Genomic DNA, 21,678 nt, shown 5'->3' with positions numbered 1-21,678 from the left:
GAAACCTTCATAAGATTGTATATCAATGATTCCTTAATATATATAAATAAATAAATAAAACAGAAGCCACATACATACACATGTATACATGGACACATTAAAACAAAACAAAAAAAACAATAAAAAGGAAAAACCATATACACCACATACCACAAAAAAATAATATCCTTAATATAAAATGAGCACTTAACAAATTAGTAACAAGGGACCAACAACTTGGTAGAAAAGTGTATGACAAAACAGTTCACAGTAAAGAAAATAAAAGTGGCTCTTAGACTCATAAAAGATGCCTTTGGTTACCAAGACTATGTATTTCTAGGTACTTATTTATTGATATTGTAGAATCTGGCATCCATCTAATATATTTTTTGCAGCAGTACGTTGAAATGCTCCTGAAAGCAGGAGTGCCATTTGTGTTGTGAGCCTTTCAAATGTCTGGTTTTGCACCATCATAAGTAATCCTTAAAGGAGGAGCATTTCTTCAACTCCCAGATCTCAATGTCTTTAAAGAAAATTAAATTTTCATCAAATTTAGGAAATGCATTTAAATTAATGAAAGTGTTTCTGTAAGTGAAAAAAAAAAGCTTCATTCATAATAAGAGATATGCAAACTGAAATTAAAATGAAAAACTGCTCATTTATCAGATAGGCAAAACTCACCTGTGGAAGGTAACTTGGCAGTATCAACCAAAATTTCAAATGCACACTCTTCTGACTCAACAATTTCTCTTTTTATGAATTTTCCTATATATATACTCCTACAAGTATGAAATGATATGCTTAAAAAATTAATTACAGCACTATCTGTAATAGCAGAGTGTTGGAAACTAACTAGGTGTCCAATAGGGAACTTGTTAAATGATAATACACAGTATAAAGGAATGCAGATGCATGTGTACAGCTAGGGAAAAATCTTCATAATATAAAAATCTGCATAAAAATCTGTGGGGTATACTAGATTTGAATTATATCCATAAGATGGAAATAATAACTGTACCTACTGCACAGGGTTTTTGTGCAGATTAAATGAGTTAAAATAAAAAGCACTTAGAACAATATCCAGGGTATATGTCATTTGCTATTTACCTATATACATTGTTAGTAAAAAGAGCAAGGGCTGAACAGCATGTAAAAAAACCTACCATTTATATAAGAGAAAAATAAGTATTAGGTAAAATAATACCTCTTGAAAATTTCACAATGAATCATTAACAATGGCTGCCTCAAGAGGAACTGAAGGGCCAGGAACAGGGCAATTTATTTTCACTCTCTTTCCTGCTATGCCTTTTAATTTTTTACCATGGGTATTTCACATTTGTTTGAAAAGATAAATTACATTTTTTAAGTAGAAAAATATCAACCAGAAAAACAAAGAAAAATTAAATTTTATAAGATGTAGAAGTTTCAATCTTTTCCATTAGTGTTATTTTGTTAAAATGATTATATATTATAGTCATTAAAAAATTTCTCAAACACTTGCTGCACACTTTTAAATTTCTGATGGAGCATAGTGCTTCCACCTCAAAGCGCGGTCCTCCCACCAGCAGGATCAGCACCACCTAGGAACTTCTTAGAAATGCGTAACTTCAGACCCCATCCCAGACCTACTGGATCAGAGTTCAACAGGGGATTTGTTTGAGGATTTGTCTGGGGGATCTTGTCTGAGGTATGGGGAGCACTAGGCAAGAGAACATAATGAAAATCAAAATACAAAACAGAACAAAAATACTGTTCTATTCTTGTCTATTCTTGACCCCAACCTCTCAAAACTGCTATGGTTAGATGACTCTGGAAAACATTGCTGAGTGAAAGAAGGCAAACACAGAATAATCCAACCTGTATGATTACATTTATATGAATTAAAAAAAAACTAATCTATGCTTAGAAGTCAGGATAAATATTACCTTTGGGGAGAAGAGAGGAGATAAGAGATTGGGGCAGGACGCAGGGGTAGTTTCTGGAATGCTGATAATGTTCTGTTTCTTGATCTGGTTGCTGGTTATTTGGATGTTTGCAAAAATTCTTAAGGATGGTACATTTCTGATTGATGTATTTTTTGTATGTGTCTTATATTGCAATAAAAAGATATCTTTTCAATTCCACTATTATCACCTACCTCAAACCCCTAGATTGTGGTGGGGGAGGACTAGGTAACTTCCACTTAGATTACCTTCACATGCATACACACACTCTCTCTCCCGGATCAGAACTCTTGTGCACTTTAAAAGATGCCTCCTATCGATCTGCATTCATTTAAAAGATGACATAATTACAGTAGAGCTGCAGGGTGCTCTCTGGTGTGGTGGGAGGAAAAAGAGTTATACAAGTTCTACTTAGTGCGTTTTAAGCCTGGATCCACCATTCATTAGTTACATAATGTTGGACAGCTTACTTACTCTGAATTTCTGTCCTATTGGAGAATAATTACAGTCCCACCCTATAGCAAGGCTCTCTGTATTAAATGTGATAATACATACGATGTCCTTGGCACGGTGCCTGGAACACAGGAGGAGCCCATTAATGGTAGACAATTATTTGAGAGTAAAGGTCTTCTCAATTGATGATTCCCAGCTCTACCTCACAGATAATCATTACCTGCAGTTAAAGCTAATCGCTGCAGAGAACATTCTGAAAGCCACTTCTCTGGAAGTTAATTCAGGACTCATGATTCACATGGGAACCAGAATCTGGGGTGCCAGCAACAGGTTTTTCAGGATATTTACTTTCAAAAGCACCTGCCCCATTCTATTGCCCTCAGCTAGCAGGGCAATACCATGTCCCTCGTGGTGTGTTTCTCACGCCTTCTGTTGTGTGTTCCCTTGAGCTTGCTCTAAAAGCTTCTAGACTAAAATTTTCAGGTGGAAATACTTGGAAGCAAACTTCATGCTCTTATTTCTAATCCTCCAGAAGCTCATGATCCTCTTTGCCCATTTCTTCCCTGTTTCCCCTGGTTCCAGGCAACCACATAAAAGAACAAAGCCTCCACACCCATAGAAGGAAAATCTGACAGAGAGATAGGAGACAGCCAAAGCAGTCTTAGTCTTTGCTCCAAGAACTTTTTCAAAACGTCTGCATTTTCTAAAGGTTTTATCTAGGTGATAGGATTATAGCTATCTGGCATTTTTTAAATGATTTTTTGCATTTTCCTAATTGCCTACGATGACCTCTTTTGAGGGTCTTCTCTAATTACAGAAGCATTTTGTGCTCAATGCAGAACACGTGGAAAGCACAAAGAAAAAAAGCCCCCATAAATCACATCATATAAGAATAACAGCTGGTAACACTTGGGCATATGTCTTCCCAGACTTTTCTCTATGCAGAGATGCTTCATTTTTTGTGATCTGGGAAAAAAGTAAACATTTACGAGAACAAGCCTTGGGTCTTTAGTCTTCAATTTTATTTCTGTTTTCAACAGCTTGGAAATGTCCCTAACAACAAGGGCCTGCCCCATGCACTTCCGGAGGTTCCCCTGACCAGCCTGGAGCTGGGGTCCAGGCTCCAGTAACTTCCCCTTACCCACACCAACCATCAGGCCTACCTTCTCTCCATCTCCAAAGACTTGGGACAGAAGAGGGTCTCCAGTTAGAGGGGAAGTTGAGACTAAGGAATGCTGCTTGGAAGCACTGGGCTCAGACACAGCTACCTTTGTTAGTCTCAGGATATTTCGGGATTTGGTAGCATGCGCAGACAGACTGTGAGAGGGCGTGAAGAGGGGCTCCTGGATTCCTCTCTAGCCTCACTTGTTCCTGGGCCAGCCCTACAGCCCCCCTTACTCTTGCCAGGCTCAGTGCTTTGCCTTTCAAAGCCGGGCAAACAGTAGGTAGCCTGTGATAACCCAGCATGCCTTGCTGTGACCTGGCCAGCTACACTTTACTCCCTGACTAGGGAGGGTGGGTGATCAGGAAGGTGACAATGATGCAGACCTGAGAGTGCCCCACTGTCTCCACCCCAGGATTTGGGATCTAACTATACCAGCCCCTTACCAACTCTTACCTAAAAGGGACTAATACAAGGGCAGATCTTTGAGAGGAGGGGCAGATTTGGGCACTTAAGCCCCAAGCATGGGCACAGCTGGGTTCCTGGGCCAAAGACACCTTACTGCATGCACTAAAGCAGCAGGGACAGTTGAGCCACGAGAGAAGGGGCCCACAGGGCTGGATCCACCCTCCCCCAAATTCTCTCCACACCCATGGAAACATAACCACCCCCTCCTGCCAGCTGCCTAGGTTTAGACAACCAGGCCTGGCCCATCTCTACCAGCCAAGACCTGAACTGGTGCCAGGCTGGCCACAGAGTGGCTGCAGGAAGAACTAGGATTGGGCGATTTGGTCAGTCCAGGCTTCCAGCACAGCTTGGGAGGACTACCACAGGAGTCTCCATGCCTTGCTGCCTGGGCTGGGGTCAGACAGGGCTTAGTCAGCCTGCACAGGCCAGCAGAGCCACCCACATGGCCCCGGATGCCCTCTGCCTGTGGCTAACAGCTACTGTGGGGCAGTAGCCCTTGCTGCAGAAGCAGCCTCTGGGCCTCATGGAGGGGGCTTTCTGGCTGCTGCTCTTCCTGCTCAGGCCGCTTAGCTAGCCCCCCAGGGCTGAGGATGTACCGACAGTTACTGGGGGTGGCCCTCTCTTCTCCAATGCCATTGCCATGCCCAGCCCCACTGCTGGCCTGGTCCCCATCAGGCAGCTCCACACTGCCTCCCTCAGCAGGCTCCTTGGCATCCTCGAGGTTGATGTACAAGGGGTCCTGGCTGGTGGACAGCACAGACAGGTGGCCCAGGATGTTTTCCAGCTCCATTCGCAGGCACGTGAAGCTTGGGCGCTGCTTAGGGTCAGCGCTCCAGCACTGGTACATGAGCTCATACCTGGGGCAGAAAGAAGAAAGGGGAAGGGTGGTCCTTCCCTCAAATGCAGGGGCCCCTTAATTATTTGGACCCAGAATTTTTAAAATTTTTATTTAACACACTCATGTATGGGGCCTACTATGTGCCTGGCACTCTTCTAAGCATTTCACATTTAATTTTTAATTCTCACAAAAATCCTATGAAATAAATGATCCCTATTTTAGCAATGTGGCGATTGAGGCACAGAGAGGCTAAGAACTTTGACTAAGGTCACACAGGGAGAAAGTGATGGAGCAGCCTTTTAAAGCCAGGTGAGCTGGCCCAGAGTCCCTCTTATGCTGTCTTGGGAGGGGGTACCAGCAGTGTTTTTGTCTTGCAGAACACTGCCTGTGGTCAGGGTTATTTTAATAAAGTGGATTTCAACATCCACCCTTTGTCCTAAATCCTCACCTACCCAGGTAATTTTAAATCCTCATTGTTCATGAACATCTTTGAGAATCTGAGAAAAGTTTCCAGCCTTCTTCCCCTAGTAGGAACACTTTTTACATACAACTTCAGGAGCCTTCCAGATTTCCTGAGGGTCTTATCCCCATTCTAGGGAATGCCTCAGGCTGGGAAAAAGGAGAAGAGAAAACAACAGGGAGGGGCTCAGACCAGATCTAGTCAGTGCAAATGCCTGCTGCTTTTGCACTATAAATGCCCCCCACACTTTCCTACACCAGCCCTCCTGACAGGGGCCCCCAGTGGAGGGAGGAATCATGCCTGACATTGAGCAGGCCGTGGGAATGGTCCACAGCCATGGGTATGTGGCCAGGCTGGGATACATTGTCAAGGCTGTGCTAGCGGCCAACTGGCACCTGTCCACCAGGCTTACTGGTGGGAGGCCAGCACCTGCCCACCCTCTACTGACAACACAAGCTCCAGCCCAGGGGGAGACTAAGCTGGGGGCTGGTCCCCTCTGCTCAGAAGAGACTCTGCAGCTCCAGATGCCCAGGCAAGCTGCAGCTACAGGGAGAGCTGAGCCTCTGGGTCCCTGCCATGCCCTGAGCTCTGCTGAATGCATAGGAGGAATATTCATGCAGTCAGATTCCCTTTGCATGAGGTTGGGGAGTAACACGAGAACAGGCAAATAACCACTGCATCATGGTTAAGAGTCACATGTTCTCACGTAGGGATCTAGGTTAAAGCCCCAACCCACCCACTTAATCGCTGTGCAACTTTGGTCATATTACTTAACCTCTTTACTCCTAGTTCCTAATCTAAAAAACGGGGATAGCAGTCTTTTCCTCATAGGATCAGAGGATTACCTAAAAGAATGCCTGTAAAGTGCCTTGCTGTTAGTGACACTGCCTCCCAGTCCCAAGGGGTTCATGACACTCCCTGTGCAGTGGGTATACCAAGTCCCCGCCCTACTTCCAAGGGCTCCAGGCTTGCAGAAGGAAAGAAGGCAGTTTCCCTCTCCCCAGGATCTCCATTTGTTATCTTAGGTCCCTCCACTCCTTCAAGAGGAAGCCAAGACAAGAAAGGAACCCAGCCTCCCGCCCCCAGCACCCCCTCCTTGTCAAGCAAGAATGTGATGGAGCAGCAGTTTTTTTCTTGCCCCTGTGCAGCCCTCTCTGAGGGGGAGGGAGGGCTCAGCCTAGGAAGTTTTCTTAGACTAGCTGGAGACTGAGAAGGAGTGGGGGCAGGGAACCAGTGATGGGAAACCTGCACTGTTGTTCACCCCAGCACCTTTGCCCTAGGGGTTCCTGGTTCTCCCTGGAAACTAAAGAAACCTGAGTGATAGGAAAAGGCTGGAGCAAGAAATATGGGATGGGAAAAGGGGAGAGGAAGAAAGCAGGGAAGTGACAGATGGAGAGGAAGCTTGGGGTAAAGGTCAGTCTTCCCTCTAATGATAAGGACATTTCTATCACCACCACCCCCAAAAAAAGGTCCAGTCCAGGTTCTGAGCTCCCACTGGGCCAGCAGCTGTGGGGGCAGCCTTCAGCTGAAACCGCAAATTCCTGTCTCCTCCCAGAACCCCCTACCCAGGGCACTCACACGTCCTCTATACACTCTGGAGGCTGTTTCAGGCGGTTCCCGCCGATGAGGTAGTTGTAAATCTCAGCGTTCTCAATGCCAGCATACGGCGTCTGCCCACGAGTCATGATCTCCCACATGGTCACCCCGAAGGCCCACTAGGATAGAACCAAGGTTGGAGGGGAGGTTTTACTAGGCTTCCTGAGCCAGGCAAGCACATCTGGAGGCTCAGGGTCCTCCAAATGGGGCAGCCAAAGCCCAGAGAGCAGGGCTGGCTAGGCCCTCGAGGATCCTAAAGGTCTACCCATCCACCAGTCCACACAACTCACATTACCACCAAGCTTCATTATGTCATCCAGCTCACCACATCACTGTGCACAGTGTATAGGTTGTCAGCCAGGCTCTCCAGGGCCAGCCACTTGACAGGCAATTTGGAGGCACACCCCTGACGATAGTAGTCACCGCTATAGATCTTCCGGGAGAGCCCAAAGTCAGCCACGCACACCGTCATGTCTTCTGCCAGCCTGTGACGGGTGTTAGAAGATGAGGTCAGCCTTTCTCCATGCTGGCAGCCTTACTAAGGCTAGGGCATCTTGGCTTGTAAGCTGTCCCCACACAGAGCAGATACTGTTCCAGCAGGAGCTGACCATTAGCCAGCTCCTCCTAGCACTACCCACTCCCTCCCAACCACAACCCTCCAGAATTCACATACATGCAATTCCGAGCAGCCAGGTCTCGGTGGATAAAGTTCCGGGAGCTCAGGTACTCCATGCCACAGGCAATGTCCACCATGAAGCGGATGAGGGTCTGCAAGGGCAGGTTCTGGGGGGCAGAGACGGCAAGCTCAGCCTGGATCTGTCCACCCAGCCAGAGCAAGGTGAATGGGGTTCCCTGGCAAGACAGCTTAAAGACTATGCTCAGAAGCACTGTAAGTAAGGGGCAGAGGGGCTTCCCAAGGCGAGGAAACTTCTGCAAATTTGACAGAGACACGACTCCCCCAGTTTGGGGTTTCATGGGTCTCTTCTCCTGGCAAGGGACTTTGCCTACCCTAAAATACCCAGCAGGGTTTTGTGAGGGCGAAGGAAGCCTGCTGACATAGAGTCAAACTCAGAGCTTGCCTTCTCTCAACCAGCTCAGTCAGCCCTATCCACCAAGCCAGCCTCTCTCCCAGTCTTTGTCCCTTACCAACTCCTGGCCATTCCCACCCCAGACACTCACAAAGGGGTTCTCCCCAATCCGGGAGGCGAGCAGGAAGGCGTGCAGGTCCCCGTGCTTCATGAAGGGCAGGATGACCATGGGGATGGGGAGACGGCCTTTGGCCCTGCTCCGGAGGCTCACCCCTGGGACAAGGGAGAGTCAGGAGTAGGGCACATAAAGGTCAAGGGATGGCTCAGGCGTCTGCATGAGCCCACACCTGCTGGGTCCTACTTCTAGCCCTGGCTCTGCTACTTCTTTCCCCACCAGTGCCACACTGGTGTATAGTACACGGGAAGGGCTCTGGCTGCCCCCCAGATCTCTGGAGCATCATCTCTGTCCCTCCTCCTTTTCTGTTCACATGAGCAGTCTTCCTGTACTGACTTTTGGTACAGGGCCTGCAAACTAAACTCCTTACCTGGAGTCTGATCAGATTTCAGCCAAGACCCACCTTGTTATGTTGTCATCTGCTTGCTCACCAGGAAGCCCAAACTTCTCTTCCACAGGCTGCCCTCCCACTTTGGGGAAGCACAGCTTTAGCCCTGTTTTGTATCTGCCTCCCCCAAGGAGAGGCTCACCAACAAGCTTGGCCACATGCGGGTGGTCAAATTCCTTCATGCAGGCTGCTTCCCTGAGGAACTCTTCAATGTCGCTTGAAGCAATGATGTCAGCTGAAAGAAAAGGATGGGAAGGAGGGAATGAGGGAGATGTGCCCCCAGTTCTGACTCCAGACTCCTAAGCCTTGTCCTTCAGATGTCCTGGGCTTCCCAGGGGGCCCAGGGAACAGTCTGGCTACAAGCAGTAAAAACCCATGCACCACAGACATGCTATCCAAAGATTCCTCCACTTCCAATGCCTTCCCTTTGTTTTGGGCAACCCAGCAGATCAACGAACCACAGCACTAGTCACCCTGAGTGAGGCCAGAGGACAGTCACTGCTGAGGGCAGAGAGCAAAGCCTGGGGAACAAAGGTGTGTGGGTTTATGGCTGCTAATTACTCATATGATACAGAGAGTACCCCAGTTAGTGCTGACTAACTCCTCTCAGAAAGTCCAGGAGCCCAGCAGAGCCCACTCCAGTATCAGTCATCCCCTTCACCCTCCCAAGTGATGCCCTCTCTCCACCTCTACTCTTCTCCACTCACCTTTCAACATCTTTACAGCCACTTTCACAAAGGAGCCATCCTCCTGCTTCAACTGGGCCTCCCGCACTGAACCAAACTCTCCTAAGAACCGATCCAAATGAGGGTGAGGCCCTTGCCTTCCTGTTTCCCACCCACTTCACTTCCCAACCAGGTACCCTTCATAGGGACATAAAATCATTAGATACTGGGGCCATTGGAGGAGGCTCCCTCATCTGTAGCAAAGCAAAGTATGCTGGCAGTGACTCCTCAGCGCCACCATTCCCCAGACATCCCAGACTCAGGAGTCTATAAGTATAACCTGTTAGGAGCTGCCTCAAAGTAAAGTGTAACCACAGACACCCAGCTAGGGCCACTCCACTCATGCCAACCCCTACACTGACCCACATACCTTTACCCAACATCCGGCCCAGAGTGAACTGCTGCTCTGGGATAAGCACATCTTCCAGTTTGTCCTTTAGTTCATCGCTGATGCCCAAGCTGTCCACTGTGGGGAGAGGACTGGTGAGAAAGAAGTGGAACCCTCTCTGGTTCCTGATCCAAAACTCAGCCTGCCTTCTACACCCCGGACTCCACCCTCAGAGCAGAGATGAGCTTAGTCCCACAGCTAGGAATGCGACTTCCATGACAGTGGGTCTGAGTGTCTTTCCCACTGTTGTGTGCTTAGGTCTCATCAAGACTCAGATGTATCAGTCAAATTAATCAGTTAGTAAAAGCAATGCATATAATGACACAAGATAAGCCCATTTTTTCCGTCCTAAGATTCCCCACTACTCACGTGTCGCCTCAATGCGCTCAGGTCTTTCCCGATTGAAGGACCGGGCTGCCCGAAAGTGAATGGCTGGCTCTCCCTGAGCCATGACACTGTCAAAGGCTTGCCTGAAGGAAAACCCAGGACTTGGAGCCAGTACCAAGGTCTTTGGTCCCCACCAGCCTCTCCCTCCATGGCCCTACCCCCTTACCCGAACCGTGTCTCCTTGCGCCTCTTTCGAAGCAGGATGAGGGCCAGGGCAGCAGCCGTCACCAGGGCTGTCAGCACACCCAGGACCACAGGTACCCAGGATGTACGGCTGAGGGGAGGGCCCTGCTGGCCTGTGGGAGACCGGGGCAATGGCATGAGCTAGGCTGACACCAAGGAGTCCTTTTAGAACTTTCCAATAGTGGCCATCTGGCCTGGTCAGGAGGCTCCCTCAAGTCAATAAAGGTCACAAGTGGAAAAAAGGAGCTTCAAAGGAAGACCCAAGAGAGTCCCTACCCTGTCAGTAACAGGCCCTGGCTGATGGGACCTATAATACGACCTGGGATTTCTATGCTAGTTCTGGGGCAGGAGGGAGAATGAGGTGCAGTTTAAATACCAACCCTGGCCTCAACTGCTTGCCTCTGAGCCTCTGGGCCTATTAGGAGGGAAGATGCTGCCAGCCTCCTCCCACCAGTCTAAGTTACCCTGGAAAACCTCAATCCCCTGTCCCACCTCCTTTAGGCTTCACCTGCATGGTCGTGAGAAGAAACCACCAGAGGCAGACTCCAGGGCCCACAGCCAACCGCACTGGAGACACACACACGCACAGTCAGGTCCTTTTGAGGATCCCAGCCTGTCAAGTTGGCCCTGGTCCCCTCCACTGTCAGCTCACCCTGAAACCAGGAAAAGTCCCCATTCCACAGTGAGTCTGAGAAAAGGCCTCCAGTTGGAGCTTGAAGGCAGAAAAAGATCTAGCTAGGAACTGTAGGAACTGGGAGGCTAGGGGCTGTGGTTCAGGGGCTGCAGAATACATCCTGCTGTTGAGTCATCACATTCCTGCTCCAGGCTGCAGAGGCCTCTCCTAAACACACACAGGACCCAGTCCCAGAATGCACAGGTAGGGGATGGGAGGTAACTGGGCTGCAAGATAAGGGGGCCTTATCTGCACCCTCCTGAAGTTTGAACAGGAATGTGCTTCCCTCTTTACATATAAAAAGGCCACCTGATGCAATCCTAACAGGAGACATAATCCAATAAAGGAGTGTAGCCTGCTGAGGAAGGTGGGAGGATGGACACCCAGGGGTGGTGGGAGGCCCAGTCTACCAAGGCCCCCAGGCCCACCAAAGACAGCCATCTGAAGCTCTAAGGCATTAAAGCGCTGAGACCCAACCCTGGTACACCTGGAGAATGAAGGCTTCTGTCTCCCCTTACCTGGGTGCCCCTTACCTGGGTTCCGTTGTCTTGAACCCAGGACAGTTTATAGGATCCCAGGGGGCCTTCCAAAGGGCCCTCAGGGATCACTTCTTCCCACTCCAGGATGAGACCTGAGTCTGTGTAGATGGCATGGAGGTTCTGGGGAGCGCTGGCTGGGGCTGTACCCAAAGAGAGAAGGCTGCTAATAGCCCTGCCCTGCCCACCATCATTATCCCATGCAGACCTTTAGAACCAGCTCCCAAGAACTGAACAGCTCAGAGAGCAATAGGTGGGGAAGAGTCCAATAGGTTGGACTGCTAACACACATAGTCCAGAGGAGGAGGGGCAAGCAATGGCAGGACCTGTGGCACCCCAGCCTGGCAGAGTGTTACTTTTAATCACCTTAATTATTGTCTCCAAGGCAATAATCCTTCACCACACCCCTCTCACAGCCCAGCCAGCCTCCTTGCAATTGCTAGAGAACTCCAAACAAGTTCCTGCCATAGGATCTCACTGTACCCTCTTCAGCAGTAACTTCTCCCTAAATATGTCTCCTTCCTTATCATTCAGACCTCAGATCTCTTTGTGGGGGGTTTTCCTAGACCACCCAAGCACACTCTTCATCACCATATTATCTGATCTTTTACACTTCACTTGTCTGTTCCACCCACCAGCACTACAGCTGCATGGGAGGAGGGCTGGATTTGGTTCACAGGTATACAGCAGGCACTCAGTGTTTGCTGAATGATGCAACAACCTCCCTCTCAGGTAGACCCCAGTCAACTCCATTCAGAACTGGAGCCAATGCATTTTATTGTCCATTCCTCGATAAATAAATAAATAAATAAATAATTTTTAGGCACTGGAGCCAACACAATCCCACCCCACTCACCCAGTTTTGGACCTGTCAAGCCACTGCTCAGTAAGTCCTTACCTAGACCCTTTGTCCGAAATGGCACCCAGTCAGCATACGGAGAAGGTCCCAAGGCGTTGGCACAACGCACCCTGAGGCTGTAGTTGGTGGCAGGTGCCAGGTCCTGAAGCAGGCAGGTAAAAGGTGGCACAGGAACCACGACAGCCAGGACCTCCCAGCCTCCCGGGGTCTGCGTCACCTATAGAAAAGCAGAAAATTAATGGTGTAGAGAAAGAAGATAGAAGATGGGATAGGTATGGGTAGGAGGCAGGGAGTTAATTCATCCTCTAAGTCAATCAGTAAACACTTGCAACCAACCCCTTCCCTCTGGCCCCCATCCCAACAACACACCAGGTTCCACACCTCCATTACATTCCACACCTTTGCAAATGTTCTTCTCTTTGCTTGGGATTATCTGCTCTTCCTAGCAAAGTCCAACTCCTCCTTTAAAATTCAGTGCAGATACCACCCTCTCTGTGAAAGCCTTTCTCAACTTCTTCAGAAAACTCATGCCGTTCTGTGCTTGGTACCTAACCCAAAGAAGTTACCTCTTATCGTAACTGCATGACAGCACCAAGTCTCAGAGCATCTCAAGGGCAGAGTAACTGGGAGCCTGCAGGTACTGTGAATCAGGCCTTTACCTTATATTTTGGGGGCCCAGCGCAAGAGTACTAATGGAGATCCATCTGTGTACCGTATGGCTAAATATTTAAATGTTATTAATCAGCTAACCAATTATTAAGTAAAATATTTCCTGTCTTAATACATTGACAAATAAAGCTTCAAACAACCTGGAAGGGCAGATTCGCATTTACAATCCTCGGAATCTTTGGATTCCCCAGCAAGAATGTGGTGACACAAGACCTAGCCCCCAGCCATGTGTCTGAGGGACATCACGTGTACAGTGTGGCCAGCACTCCTTGCATGCCCATCCCCCAACAAATGGCTGCCCTTTGGACTTACCATACCATCCCCTCTCAAGGATGCATCAGGAAAGAGGCCCACACAGGACCCCGATGCACACTCGCGGTCATAAGGCAAGAAATGCTGCATGCCTACAGTATGGAGTGGTATGGTAGCTGGGGGAGGGAGGTGGACTTTGCTAGGAGGAGCAGGTAATTCCAAGCAAAGGGCTCAGCATTTGCAAAGGTGTGGAATGCAGTCTTGATCTAGCTAGGCATGTCCCCGTGGCCCTACAGATTCCTTGCCCAAAGGCAAGGGGTATGGCCAAAAGAGAGCCAGAGTGGGATCCTCAAAATGGTGGAACCCAGAGCAGGGGCCTCTGCTGCCTGGGGGAACCACCTAGAACACTTTCAAAGTTCTTATTAAATACCTTTTGAGTAAACAGATGAAAATGAACAAGCCTGTACCACCTCTTGTTCTTACTATCACCTTACCCAGGTTTCCCACTCTACGGCTTAGAATCACTTCTGGTTCCCTTGTTCTCTTTGGCATGAATCAAGGGATAGGGCATGAGAGAACAGGGATCAAATAAATCAAAGGTTTAGGCTTTCACCCATGTAAGAAAAACTCTCCCAAGTATCCCAAATTTGCTCTAAAAATCTGCTTCCAGCCTGAAGAATGCACAGGTTTTAGCCCATCTGCAGAGTTACTTAGTTGCCAGAGCACCCTGTGATGGGGGCAATGGCCTGGGCCGTTCCTGGTAAGGGCACAACACCTAATAGAGCTGGAGACCAAGCCTCATGAGCAAATGTAGGTAAATGCAATATGACAGTCAACAAAGTGCCACTGAGGCAGCAAGCACGAACAGGGTCAGGAGAGCCCTACCTGGACGGTACAGGACTGGAGCAGGGCTCGGCCATCAGCACCTGGTGTCCAGACCACACTAGCATTGTTGCTGGAGAGCTTTGTCACTGTGACGTTGAAGGGGGCTGCAGGCAGTGCTGTCGATGGGGAGTAGAGTCAGTCCAGAAAGAGTGTGAGAGGAGGAAGCAGAAAACATAGGAGTCAAGCCATGAGTCCCTAAGGTTTGGGCTCCCACCCAACCTAAAGATGGTTCTTAAGCACTCCCAGGACCAAGTAATATACAAGCCAAGCTCATACCTGGGAGAGTGTGTAGGCTGTGGAGAGAGGTCACCTCTCCCTGAATCAGGGGCCCTGTCTGACCAAGGAATAGGAGGAGATAGTGGGTGTGTATGGGGAGGGTACCTCGGCCTTGGGAGATACAAACAAGAGGCAGTCTCTACAGCCACAGCCCATACCTCCACACACTGATTCTCTCCCTCCCTTCCTTCCTCCCTCTATGCACACTAGCCCTTTGGGTCTCCTCTGTCATCCTGCCAGGCTGTTTTTCCTCACCCTCATTCTCTCCACAGGGGCTGGCAGAAAAAAGGCTGGGTATGAGCCTTGATCAGCTCCTGCTGGCTCGCTCTCTCCCTCCCTCCCAAGGACTCTGCTCCGTGATGGGAAATCTGCTGTGACGTCAGGTTTCTATTCTCATCTCAGCCGTGGCAGGGTCTCAGGTGCTCCCACTAGGAATGGAGCTATGCCAATTAACCCCTCATCCATCAGATCCCAGCAGGACTGAGGGGAGCTGGAACACCAAACGATTCTAGCTACACCCACTGCTGCACAGCTGGCAGAGAACGCCCCTGCCTCACCCACCTTCTCTCCCCACCAGTCCTCCTACCTTGAAGACGAACAGTGGCTGGGCGTGAAGAGGCCAGGCCTTTTAGGTTGTGAGCTTCACAGGAGAACACAGTACTCTGGGTCACCCCTGGGCCCAGAAAACCTCAGTTAGCCCCCAAGCAGCAACTCCCACTCAATCTGAGGTGAGGGAAGGGGAATACTTGACTCTGAATCTGAAGATCCTGGAAGTCCCTCTGGTTAGAGAAAGGTGCTAGACAGTGGAATATGGCAAATGAACAGGGACTTTGGAGTCTAATGGGCCTGAATATAAATCTCCAGGCTGGGGGCTCTGTTTTCTCATCTCCCAAATGGCAGCACTGTGAGAACCAAATGATGTAACATATGTAAAGTACACAGTAAGCACTTGAAAAATGTTACACACTCCTCCCACCTCAGCCCCATCTCCTGCAGACAGCACAAAGCTGCCTTCCTTTCCTGGTCATGCCTTTATTTCAGAGCCCTTCTCTGTTTGCTCTGTGCCATGTCATTGTTGTATGTGGAGACTCTTTGCCTTATGATAGTTCTTAGCTCCTTATACATGTGTCTTGTCTCCCCAGTTATACTAGCTCGATCCCCCATGGTGCCTAGTACAGTGTGGTGTGTGGAGTAGAGTTCAGTGAGTGCTTATTATCAGGCTGGCTGCCTGAGGGTCTGAACGATGCACATCTGGAGAGAACTGAACCCAACCTCCCTTCTAATCAGCTCCAACCAAGCGTCTGTTGAATAGGACCTGCCTGCACTTCCAACAGGACCCACATTCCCCCTCTTCTCAAGATTCTCATTGCTGGGGGACTGGCAGATCAGAGCCCCTCCCTCTCACCTGCCAGTACATGAGACCAAGCTCAGACTCCCATCTTTTTTGGCCAGTTCAAGCCTCAATCAGAAACATTCACTGTTTCACAGATAATGTGAGCCTCCCACGCCTGGGTATGTACCCAAGGATCTTGGAATCTAGGTGGATGTGCAGGTATGGCTGCTTTGAATTCTAACTGGAGTGATATGAACAGATACAGTTGTCTGGGAAAGGGTCTGGAGATTTCTGTAAAGGGCCATTAGCAGATGAAACCCTGTATCTTTGTGCTGGCTTCCCCCCACCTTTTTCCTTTCCCCTGCTATTCCCCATTCTGCAGCCCTAGACTCTTGTCTTTTAGACAAGTCTGCCAGACACTCCTTCTAGCTCTGCGTGGGCTGGTTCCTGGCTCCCTACCCTGGGAAGGGGGGGATGGGTGCCCCTGGTCCCACACAATTCATCTCCCGGGGCTAGCGGTGCATGGCCTGAACTACTGCAAACAAGGGAAAGAGGCTCTAGCATCCTCCTCAGGCACACACTACAGGATCACCACTAATCAGCCCACCAGGCCAGCCTAGCACACCTGACTAATGGGCTTAGTGTTGGTGCAGCTCACGTGCTCACGCACCAGGGTTTGCTCTGGACACTCACAACAGCAAACACAGTGATTTAAGCAGATCCGAATTGTGCCAGCCTCACCACCCCTGCTCAAAGCCCCTCCTAAAGCTGCTCACCTGTTACATTTAAAACAGAAGGAGAGGGAGCGGGTCCCCCAACCTTTGTGCCTCCTCTCCACCAGACAATGGTAACAGGTTCGGGGGGACCCACAGCTTCACAAGACAGTTGGAAAGGGGCATTGGGTGGCACTGCCAGATCTTTTGGCTCCACAGTGAAAAATGGCACACCTACAGAGAAAAGGGAGGTGGGGAGTGGGCCTTTACCACCTCTCAGCTTCCAACTGCCCAGACCACAAGTGTGCTACCGTCTGAAGCCCTCTGTGTAGAAGGTCCCACAGGTCCTTATGGTGGGGTCAGCTGTAGAACAGGCATCTAGCTTGACAAGGGAGCGTCTCTTCTTTGGTCACTTTAGGAATATCCTTTATGTTGTTCCCTTGGGCATGGCGGATTCTCCCCAGACCTGCTCTGACAGCCCTTCTCAGAACAAGGGAGGAGGCAGAGGGTGGGGAGCTGGGGGAGGGTCAGAAAGGGAGGGAGAGTGGGCGGGAGCTTTTGCAGAGTTCTGGTGGCAGGCCCCAGATCCTGTTCAGGGCCCTTTGTTACTTTCTTACTCACTTTGTTTTCCTGGACTGAACAGTTCTGAGCTCCAGCAGCTGTACAATCCTTCCTCCCTCCCCGATCACTACCCTTCCTGCCCTGGCCACTTGGCAGAACAAGGTCCAGCCCCAGATGCATACTTGAGGCTTTTTGCTCAGACAACTGAAACTGCACCCATAGGTTGAGGGTCCTAGTTTTCCCCTTGGCTCTCAAATACCCAGACTCCAGTGGGTATGGTCTTCGGGTCTCCGAATGCACCTGCAGCAATCAGGCCCCAGAGGGCAGTGGGCAGCCCAGATGACCTTGAGCTTTCTTATGCAGAGGGGTGGTCACCAGTAGACAGTGCCTGCTCCAGGCCAACATGCCCACATGGCTCTGCTTCCTCACCTTCTACCGTGAGCCACACTGGCTGGGAGGTCTCAGTTTCACCCTCATCCTCCACCTGGCACCAGTACCGGCCGGCATCAGAGCGCTCCACTGACTTCAGGCTGTGGAAACAGGATGCCAAGTTCGCCTCCCAAGGCCAAGGGGGCAGCTCTGCTGGGCAGGCTCGATAGTTCAGCCTGCCCCCACTTCTAGAAGTTTCCACAGGTTGTTTAATTTAAAAAAAAAATCACAGACCTCTGGGCCTCAGCATTGCCCCAGTTCCCAACCCCCAAGGAAAGAACACAACCTGCCCTCAGGCTGATGTCCCACACCTTCCCCCACTGTCCTGCACCTGAGGAAGCCAATCCAGTGCTGCTCACTGACAGGGATGTACACCTGATCCACACTCTGGACCACAGCCCCATCCTTCACCCACTGTATCTCAGGCTCCTCCATCCCTTCCACGCTGCAGTTGAGTTTCACCGGCTGCCCCTGAGACACTGTCAGCTTCACGGGGGCTCCCATGAGCTTCAGGCCTGAGTGGTGGGAAGGAGAGTGTGTCAGTCTGCTTGAGGAGGACCCCATCTCTGGAAATATCCCCCATCGTCTTCCAAAACCCAGCTAATGGCCAAAGAAGCAGAGGCAGGACAGTGTAGGAGGGATGGTTGCCTGGATCTGGGGGAAGAGGCATGACATGATCTCCAGGCACCATTTCTGCCACAGCCAAGTTCCCCCAGCTCTAAGGAAGTGACCTCTTTCCATATCTCTGTTAGGCAATGTTCAGTTCCAGCACAATCACCAAAACGGAGGCAAGCCAGGCTGAAACCGTGGGCAGCCTCACACCTGGGGCAGGTACTGCCCTGGGAATGGCTGCTGCACCCAGTCAATGCAACAGGTGACCAGCTCTCTGCCCAAGGTGTCAGCCCAGTCCTGGCACTACTGCTGGCATCTCCCCCCTGCACCCCACCCCAGGGAAATGAAAGGAGGCTGAGGAAGGGAAGGAGGGGGTGCTCTTCTGAAGTGGAGAACATATGGCTGCAGAACCACGTCAGATCAAACACATGGCAGCCTTCCTGGCAGCCGCCTGCTCTATTAATACCTGAATGTGTGTAGGGGTGGGTGCTAGGAAGGTAGGAGGAAGAAGGCAGGGGAGGGGCCCTGAACAGGGAGCCCAAGACCCCTGAGAGACTGTCACCCCAACAGGAGTCACCCTCTGGAACCCTAACCTCTGTACACACACACCTCCTGGTTTCCTGGCATGTTTTGAAACAGAGAGGAGCAGGTGAACTATCTATATAGCTGAAATCCAGTCCTGCTTTTTCCTGCCCTTTCCTGTGTGACTCTAGGCAAATTCTTGGACTTTCTTATCCTGAAATACACATCTTTCAACTTGTCACTCTTTCCCTTCCCCTCCCTGAGAGGCTGATAGGGCAGGGAATGCTGCCTCAAGAGATGGAGCCAGTTCGGTGGCTGCTGCTCTGGCCTGTGTCTTCCCTACACCCTCTACCCTCTTAGGATCAGTAACAGGGCAAGGACGGGTAGCCTCACTCCCCATACATGCCCACCAGACCTAGGGGTATGTAGAGTGAACTTGGATATCCAGGGTGCTTCAAGGAACACTCCTGCCACTGGCAAATGCCTCCATGGCTTGGTGGGACCACAAGGCTAACCCCCCAAGACCAGAGGTCTTGCCCCAGCCCATCCCCTCCAACATTCCCGGCTTCAGGAAGCTCTGAGTGGGCACAGGAACTAGAGTACGCTGAGATGTTTTCTGTGACTGGGCACCCTCACAACCCCTGTACCTAATATGGTGTAGGGGTGTCTCTTGGGTGCTCAGTCCCTGTCCCTGCAGTTGCAGAGTGGACCTTACTGTATGGGGTACGCAGAATGGGATTCCCCACGGCTGGGAGGGCAGGGCAAACAACCAGAAACATAGAGGCGGGAAAATCCAGTCCCATCCTCCCTGCTGACCTCTCAGCCCATTGCCCTACTCAGTTCCCTTCCGCACAACCAGAAGAGCCCCAGACGCAAGAAAGTTGGGGGTGGGGACCCGACCCGAGATCCGGCAGCAAACACACCGCTGCGCCCTCTCCTCCAGCCGCAAGTCTCGGCCTTCCAGCTTTAGCCCCCCACCCAGGCCCGGGACTCGCTCGGCTGCCGTCCCTGGGCTTGGACCCCGGCCGCGCCCCTCCGCAGCCCCGCTTTCCGCCGCCTCCCGGGTCAGCCCCTACCTGCGGCCGCGGGCTCCGGGAGCAGCAGAGTGGCCAGACCCGCCAGCAGCGGCAGCGGCGGGAGCCCCGACCGCCCCATGCTCCGCCTCAGCGCCATCGGCGGCGACGCCGCACCATGCCGGGCCCGGCCCGCGAGCGACCGGCCAGGAGGGAGGAGAGGAGGGCGGCGGGAGGGGCGGGGGCCGGCCTGGGGGCGGCGCTGGGGCGGGCGCCTCCGAGGCCCGCGCCCGCTGCGAGTCGCGCCGGCCGCCGTCAGCAGCGCGGGGTCCCCGGGGCCGCTCCTGGGCCACGGCGCTCCTTCCACAGCCGTCGCCGCCGTCGCCGCCGCCGCTGATTCATGTTCTTCTCTCAGCCGCCGCCTCCTCCCCGGCCCGCCCGCAACCCGAGCTCGTACCGCCACCCCGCGGAGCCCCGCGCTGCTCGCTCGGAGTGCCAACCCCTCCCCTGCCGGCCCGGCCTGCGGCCTCCGGCCGACCCCCACCCACACACCTCCCCAGCGCTGGCCAGCAGCCCTGCCCCAGCTGCCCCAATGCCGAACCCTAGGGTCTGGCTGGGTCCGATGGATGGGCATCCCAGCCACGCCCCTCCCTTTCCAGCAGCTTTTCAATCCCAACACTCCAGATCCTTCCCTCAAAATCTCCTAGAAACCTTGGCCACATCCCAACTTTTGCCCAGGCTGTGATCCCAGAACCCATACCCCCCTCTCAGGATATAAAGCATGTCGACCCCCCCAGACACTTAAAACCACCAGGCCCCCAACTCAGGGCTCCCCCAGCTGGATCTATACTAGCACTCCTTCATGCCTCTTTCATAGCCTTTTCCCCAAATCCCCCATATTCGTGTTCTATTTCCCACCCTTTTATCTCCAAGTCCTTGGGCCTTGGTTCTTGCGTTTTCCAGGATTTTGGTGATACTCAGGTTTTATCTGATATTCCCACTGCTACATTACAAGCCAAAGCCTGATTTCTTTGGGGCTGTCATTCTTCCTAATTGCTTCCTCAGCTTTTGCCCCCCATCCCCTAGGACATGGTGTGAAAGCTGGCTGTGTCCTCAAATATCAATAAATCATTAGCTGGTATTAGCAGATAGTAGGCACTCTAGAAATAAATAGATGCCTATTATATTAGTGAATAATTGACTCAGCCCTTGACCTACCCCACCACCAGTATGGTGTGCCCACAGACATGCTGTCAGGTGGATGCAGAGCTGGTTCCCAGCCCAGCCTACCAGGTGCTCCCCTCACCTTGCCCTTGCCTCTGCTTGTCCCCTGGAGACATTCAGGGGACATTCAGTAGCCCTTTATCATGTCTGGAGCTAGGTTGGGCCCTGGCATCTCCCTACTCAGGTGTAATTATCTGCTCACCTCTGCCTTTGACAACCCAGAGGGCCCATCCCAGAAGACCAGGGTGGGGAAGAAAGACAAGCCACTGTGGCCCTGGTTTCTGGAAGCCTCCCTGGCTCTTTCCAGGGATTCTCCTCTGAGCTGCAGGGGTCTGCCTCTTCCCCCACTTGGCCCCATAAGTGCTTGTTCATTAATTACACTAATGATCACAACAGCAGTACAGGCGGCAGCCTCAGCCCCAGCTGGGGGCGCCCCCGGTGGCAGCACAGAGGGAGACTCTGGAAGCGCTGTCAGAGTTGGATGACAGTGGCCTGAAGTCACTGTTTAGCTGAGCGCTCTGCCAATTTTCTTGGGCACGGGGGTTCAACTCCAGGAGCCTTTTGTACAGGAAACAGCTTGCTTCATTCCATGATCCACATCTTCTGAGCTTGGGCTGAGTCAGACCAGGGCAGGCAGACAACAGTCAGAAGGTGAAGCCAGATTCTCCAGGGCCACAGCTACTGTAGCAAGGTGGCTTCAGCAGCCCTGTGCTTAGGCATTTGTCACTTCTCGAGGCCCTGTCCCCACCTCTCCTCTCTGGAGGGGACTTCCAAGTTTCTGGTGAAAGAAAGCCTCCTCTTGACTCTGGCTTATGTTGGAAAGATCCGTCCTAGATGTTGAACCCAGCACCCAAACCCAGCCTTCCACTTCCTTTTCTCCCTTCATTCTCTCCCCATCATTTCCTGAACTCTGTCAGGGAATCCCAGCCCAAGGACCCTCCTTTGCCA

At 51.3% G+C, this 21,678-nt stretch overlaps 1 protein-coding gene across 3 annotated transcripts; it reads right to left on the bottom strand.

Moving 5' to 3' along the window:
* Window positions 1-3,374: 3,374 nt before the first annotated feature.
* TYRO3 (TYRO3 protein tyrosine kinase) lies at window positions 3,375-19,826 on the bottom strand. Of its 3 annotated transcripts, XM_037018964.2 has the most exons (19): window positions 19,570-19,816; window positions 17,691-17,874; window positions 17,360-17,460; window positions 16,433-16,603; window positions 14,910-14,996; window positions 14,048-14,163; window positions 12,281-12,458; window positions 11,380-11,525; window positions 10,682-10,826; window positions 10,157-10,286; window positions 9,973-10,073; window positions 9,586-9,681; window positions 9,198-9,278; window positions 8,633-8,725; window positions 8,079-8,200; window positions 7,573-7,682; window positions 7,225-7,384; window positions 6,882-7,018; window positions 3,375-4,862 (listed from the first exon to the last, which is right to left on the bottom strand). In XM_037018964.2, the coding sequence occupies exons 1-19, from the start codon at window positions 19,664-19,666 to the stop codon at window positions 4,475-4,477; spliced, it is 2,643 nt and encodes an 880-aa protein (XP_036874859.1). In that variant the 5' UTR covers window positions 19,667-19,816; the 3' UTR covers window positions 3,375-4,474. The 3 variants fall into 3 exon arrangements, with proteins under 3 accessions (XP_036874859.1, XP_036874860.1, XP_036874861.1); XM_037018965.2 differs by lacking the exon at window positions 9,198-9,278 and having other exon boundaries at window positions 19,570-19,826; XM_037018966.2 differs by lacking the exon at window positions 16,433-16,603 and having other exon boundaries at window positions 19,570-19,821.
* Window positions 19,827-21,678: the final 1,852 nt, after the last annotated feature.

The sequence above is a fragment of the Manis javanica genome, chromosome 8, assembly GCF_040802235.1.
Source record: "Manis javanica isolate MJ-LG chromosome 8, MJ_LKY, whole genome shotgun sequence".
Taxonomy (NCBI): Eukaryota; Metazoa; Chordata; class Mammalia; order Pholidota; family Manidae; genus Manis; species Manis javanica.
This window is presented reverse-complemented; position numbering and strand designations above follow the sequence as displayed.